The sequence below is a fragment of the Impatiens glandulifera genome, chromosome 3 (genome assembly GCF_907164915.1).
Source record: "Impatiens glandulifera chromosome 3, dImpGla2.1, whole genome shotgun sequence".
In the NCBI taxonomy this organism is placed as follows: domain Eukaryota; kingdom Viridiplantae; phylum Streptophyta; class Magnoliopsida; order Ericales; family Balsaminaceae; genus Impatiens; species Impatiens glandulifera.
The window spans coordinates 27,241,073-27,246,085 of record NC_061864.1 but is presented as its reverse complement, the minus strand read 5'-3'; the positions used below and the strand labels follow the sequence as shown (position 1 = coordinate 27,246,085).

The 5,013-nt window shown below is 31.1% G+C and overlaps 1 protein-coding gene across 1 annotated transcript; it reads right to left on the bottom strand.

Moving 5' to 3' along the window:
- Window positions 1-1,138: 1,138 nt before the first annotated feature.
- Window positions 1,139-3,660, bottom strand: LOC124931258 (NAP1-related protein 2-like). Its single transcript, XM_047471686.1, has 10 exons — window positions 3,434-3,660; window positions 3,008-3,130; window positions 2,862-2,912; window positions 2,664-2,735; window positions 2,405-2,518; window positions 2,271-2,329; window positions 1,859-1,910; window positions 1,719-1,775; window positions 1,573-1,632; window positions 1,139-1,463 (listed from the first exon to the last, which is right to left on the bottom strand). Exons 1-10 carry the CDS (start codon window positions 3,545-3,547, stop codon window positions 1,386-1,388), a joined length of 780 nt encoding a protein of 259 aa, XP_047327642.1. The 5' UTR covers window positions 3,548-3,660; the 3' UTR covers window positions 1,139-1,385.
- Between the last annotated feature and the right edge of the window lie 1,353 nt (window positions 3,661-5,013).

Here is a 5,013-nt window from a genome sequence, read left to right as displayed (position 1 = left end):
CCTACTGGTTTCGTGGAGTTCATATGTGTATCACATGGAAGGGTATCAAACTTTTCTGTCTCAATTTCTTCATGGCCCCTTAGAAAACTACAACTTTGGCTTCTATCCTTTCTATCTTAGGGTCCCCTCCAAAAAAATATCTTATGTTCCTATAATGAATTCGAATTTATACCATCAAATAGAAAAATTGATCTAAATATGTTTACATGTGAAAAATAAAACAGTAAATTAACCAAACTAATTCTTGGAGCTTGTTTGATGGTTGATTATTTGGAATTAATCTAGTTTATTTGTAAAATCAAATATGGTTAATTTTTAGTGTTTGGGTAAAATATCAAAATGTTGTTAGTATATACTATTTAAATTTTTTTATAGAGAATAAAATAAGTGCAATTCAATGTTTTGATTGGTCATTTTAATGATAAGACTTGGTTTATTTAGAAATCTATCCACATCAAACAAGCTCTTTAAGTGAGGAAAATTTAATTAAGAGTTCATTACTCTTATAAGAAAGAATACAAGATTTCAAAGGGATAAAAAATTTAGATGAAAATCAAGTCACCCTAGAAAGAGTTTTATAACGCGACAAATGGTGTAATTGAAGCGAGTTATAATTAAAAAGTGAGACGAAATATAATCACATATAAGTAGTTTCTGAATTTGATTATATGGGAGTTACCAGTCCATAGAAGTTAACACTTTTGAGTACATACTTTGCCAAGTGAATATAAAGAGAGAAAATGATAAGAGGACATATTAATAGTTAATGATATTGGTTTTGAACAAGAACTCAAAATCAATGTGAATTGTAAAGATGGGAACAATAAAAATGGGTAACTCAAGATGAACTCTATGATAGAGAAATTCTAAATGCTGAAATTATCCACATTTAGATGAATGTCACATGTTTCAAATTTGATGGATAAATCTAATTGTCAAATGAAACAACATCCTTGATCAGAGAAGGAAAGAACAAAACCTAAAACCTCTAGAAGATTTAACCAGTTGGAACAGCAAGGTTATGGTCCCTAATATGAATTGCAAATAAGCCAGCAAAAATTATAAACAAAGTTCATTTTAAACATAGGAAACAAATCCAATAATAGATAAAATACAGCAAATAATCAAAACCCCAAAATTTAATAGTAAATCAAATACTATAGCCAAACACCAATTTATAAATTCATAACAAAGCTATGTAAGTAAAGAACAAAAATGGAACAATGAAGTTATGTCACCACATAAATAAGCATCCTTGTCTACTATAAAAGGTAAGTATTGCTAGCTTTGGTTCATTTAATGGCGCCCTCAAAAGACCTTTTTACACAAGCCAAAACATACTAGGGACACCCATACAAATCAAAAGCAAATCAATTTAAGAGTGTTCAATTTCCATCTTCATCGCTCTCCTCTCCATCATCTTGTTCGTCATCATCGTCTTCTGATCCATCACTTCCCTTCTCCTGAAAAAAGGAGAGCAAGAATGATTGATAAGAATATATAGCAATCCATTTAATACATGAAAAACTAAAAAACTAAAAACCTAAAAAACAAATCTACCGTATTATTTACCTCATCCTCATCCTCGAACACGAACTCCCCCCCTTCTTCTTCATCATCATCATCACCATCCTGTAATACCCAAAAAAATACTTAGAACTTCAGATTCAAAAATAAAAAGAGTCAGAAAAAGGGGCAAGGAAAAGAAGAAAATGTACATTGTTAAAATAAGTCAGGGGACTTGGCCATAAATCATCCTTGATTACCTCAGCAACCTGCAAAAAGAAAATATACTTAAGTACCAGTAACAAATATTAAAATCTTAAGGAGAACCAGAGTTTAAATGTAAAATCTTTACCTCATCTTGAATATCATCCATATGCAGAGCTTCATTGAACCAAGTGAAAAAGCTGTGTTTCAAGCAGTGAACAAAATGAGTGCACATTTTATTTTCTAAGACTGTTTGTTATTTTCCTATCATGAACTTCATCATAGCAATTCTTTTAAAAATTGGGCCGTTTGGATTAAAAATTCATTGGCAGTTTCCCATTTGGATCCGGATTCAGATCCAGAATGTAAAAGTGTTTCCAAATGGGCATAACTCATTAATAAACAACATGGAAATGTAAAGTGTTTGCAAATGCTCAACGTCCTTGTACTCGTATGAAAAAGAGAGCATATTTACCAAAATGCAACAAATTAAATAGAAAAAACATTCCTGATCAATCGACGAATATTAATATTATTGAATGCAAGAGATAGAAAACCACCTTTCCTCGGCAAGAGATCGCTTGCCTTTCTTCTCATGAACAACTCCATTAGGAATACCCTGCTCAATTAAAACATCATTCATTAGGATGAAATGACACAATTACCATGACATAAGTAAGAAAAAATCTCATACCATTCCCTCCTTCCACTTAATTGATGTGGCAGTTGTTTTGATTGTTCCTTCATCTAGGAAAGTGAAAGTCTTTGTGAGCTTGCTATCTTCAAAGTAAGGATTTGGGTTGAAAATCTAGGAAGCAAAAGAGATCAATCAAGATCAGTACAGTGTCTTAACAACCAAATGCAGCAAATTCATGAAGCCAACAAGATACAATGTGGGCAAAAATCAGGAATTTAATTTTAACCGAAACAGATGATAACTCAAAACGACTTACAAATGAGATGGAGTAACCCGCCTTAACATCTTTAGTATCTTCCACTTCCAATGAACTTAGATATTTGAAAATCTGAACATAAAAGCATTAAAAGTTATTCCACAAATCAGCATCACAAGAACTCCATAATAATTATGACCAGAATGAGAAAAAAAATCAGAACTAGATCTTCATCTAAATGAAAGCATAGAGTTAAACCTTCCCATCTTCTTCGGTTAATAGATCACCAAGAGCAGGATGGCTCAAGAACTACAATCATAGAATCACAGCAAATTAATTAACACATCCCACAAACAACAATAGATCTAAATATGTTAACAAATTTAGTACAGGAGATTGTTTACCGCTGTTAACCAGAAATCAGGTATAGACTTTACTATCTCATTCCTCTTATCATAAACAGGCTTCCTTAACAAGCTGTACTTTTGCTCTACTTCCATAACTTTTTCATTTGCTTCTTCATTGATCTACAATCATAAAAATATCTAAAAATTAGCATATCTGAGCATCATCATGATACATGTTTTTACCATTCTACTGTAATATTGAAAGAACACAGTTTTGAACACCATGAAACAATTCAAAGGATTAATATCTAATTCAAGATTATATATACAACCCAGATTAAAAAACACGATGAAGACAAAATCTGAGAGATTTTTCTATTAAAAGATCTACTACATTCTCTCTGTTTCCTAACTCTATCAAGAATTGAAGAACACAGTTCGAATGTGAAACAAGATTCAGATAAACGAAAGCATAAGGCTTACTTGTTCGAGTTGATCTTGAATCTCCTGCAACTTCTCGATGGAAAGAACGAGGTCTCCATCAACAACTTGTTCTTCATCTCCAACCTTCTGCTTCTTCCCCTTATCAGCTACCATTTTTTCAAAGATGACAAATTTCTCTTCGAAAACTGATCAGTTTATAAATAGATAGATAGAGAAGTGGGCGTTAGGGCAGTGCCGCTTAGGGTTTTGGACAGGGTTTGGGGGTTAAGAAATTAGGGTTTTGGGATTATTAAGAAAAGTCGTATGTATGTTACAATTTGAAATTGAACAAATATTATCCAATAGAAACGGAGAAATATGTCTGTGGGACCCGACATGGGACACGTGGCAACATAATATAGTGTGTCCTAAATATTTACGGAGAATCTGTCAACAGGATAGTACAGTTTCTTTTCTCAATAGGCTTGTATATGGGCTGGGTCTACTAGATAAGATTAGTTGAGCCCAATCTTCTTGGGCTTTGTTCAACCATTTTGAGAGGCTTCTTGTTTATAACTGGTCTTTTGTAAAGATAAATAACTTGTATTTTTTTTTTTTTAATTAAGGAAATAATTTGTACTTTTGTCAAAGAACCAACCAAAAAAAATGTACCTTATTAGTAAAAAAATTAATTAATTATCAATATACCTATGGACATGGAAAGCTATGTAATTCCCAATTTTAATTTTGTTTATCATGTTAAAAAAAATTAATTATTATTTCTTATTTAATTGGTAGAATAACATGGCAGCCCAATTTTGAGGCCTTAACTTGTAGCAATCATTTTGATCAAATACTTATAAAATAGATTATTTGGAAATTAAGGATTTTTTTTATTATGGAGAAATAAATAAAAATAAGAAACTTAAAATTTTAATATCATTGTAAATATATAAGGATTTGTTCGGTTTTTGTTTATTCAAGTAACTCAAAAAAATCAAACATCATTTCACTCCATCTTATTTATCAAATCAATCGATTTATTTACCAAAATACTAAAATATATTCTATTTTAAATTATTATTTTTTATTTTATTTATATATATTAATATCTTTTTAAGTCTTTTATCAAAACAAAAATACATTATAACTTTCTCAAATTTATCACAAATTATCCGTTTTTTTCCTCTCTAAGTTATTTTAATAACTCCAACCGAACCATATCTAATATAACCGTATCTAGGGGTGTAAAGGAGCTGAGTCGAACTCAAACTAGCCCTGACTCGAGTTCGGCTCGACTCGAGCTCGAGCTCGATCGAGCTTTTAATATTAAGCTCGAACTCGGCTCAATCAAATAATCATAGGCTCGAGTTCGGCTTGATAGGCTCGATAAGCTCGAAGTTCGAATTTAAATATATTTATATATAAATATCTTATATTAAAAATGGGTTATGTCAACAACTACTATATAGATTTAGTGCTTAAAGAGAGCAATAACTGAACAAGATTTAGGATTTTACCAGAGCGAGATTTAGGGCTTCAAAACGAGATGTAAGTTTGTTGAAGAAGTATCAATGGGCAGTCTTTTTAGTCTTCTTGCAAAATAGTTTTGAAAAATAAGATACTTTATAGTAAAATAA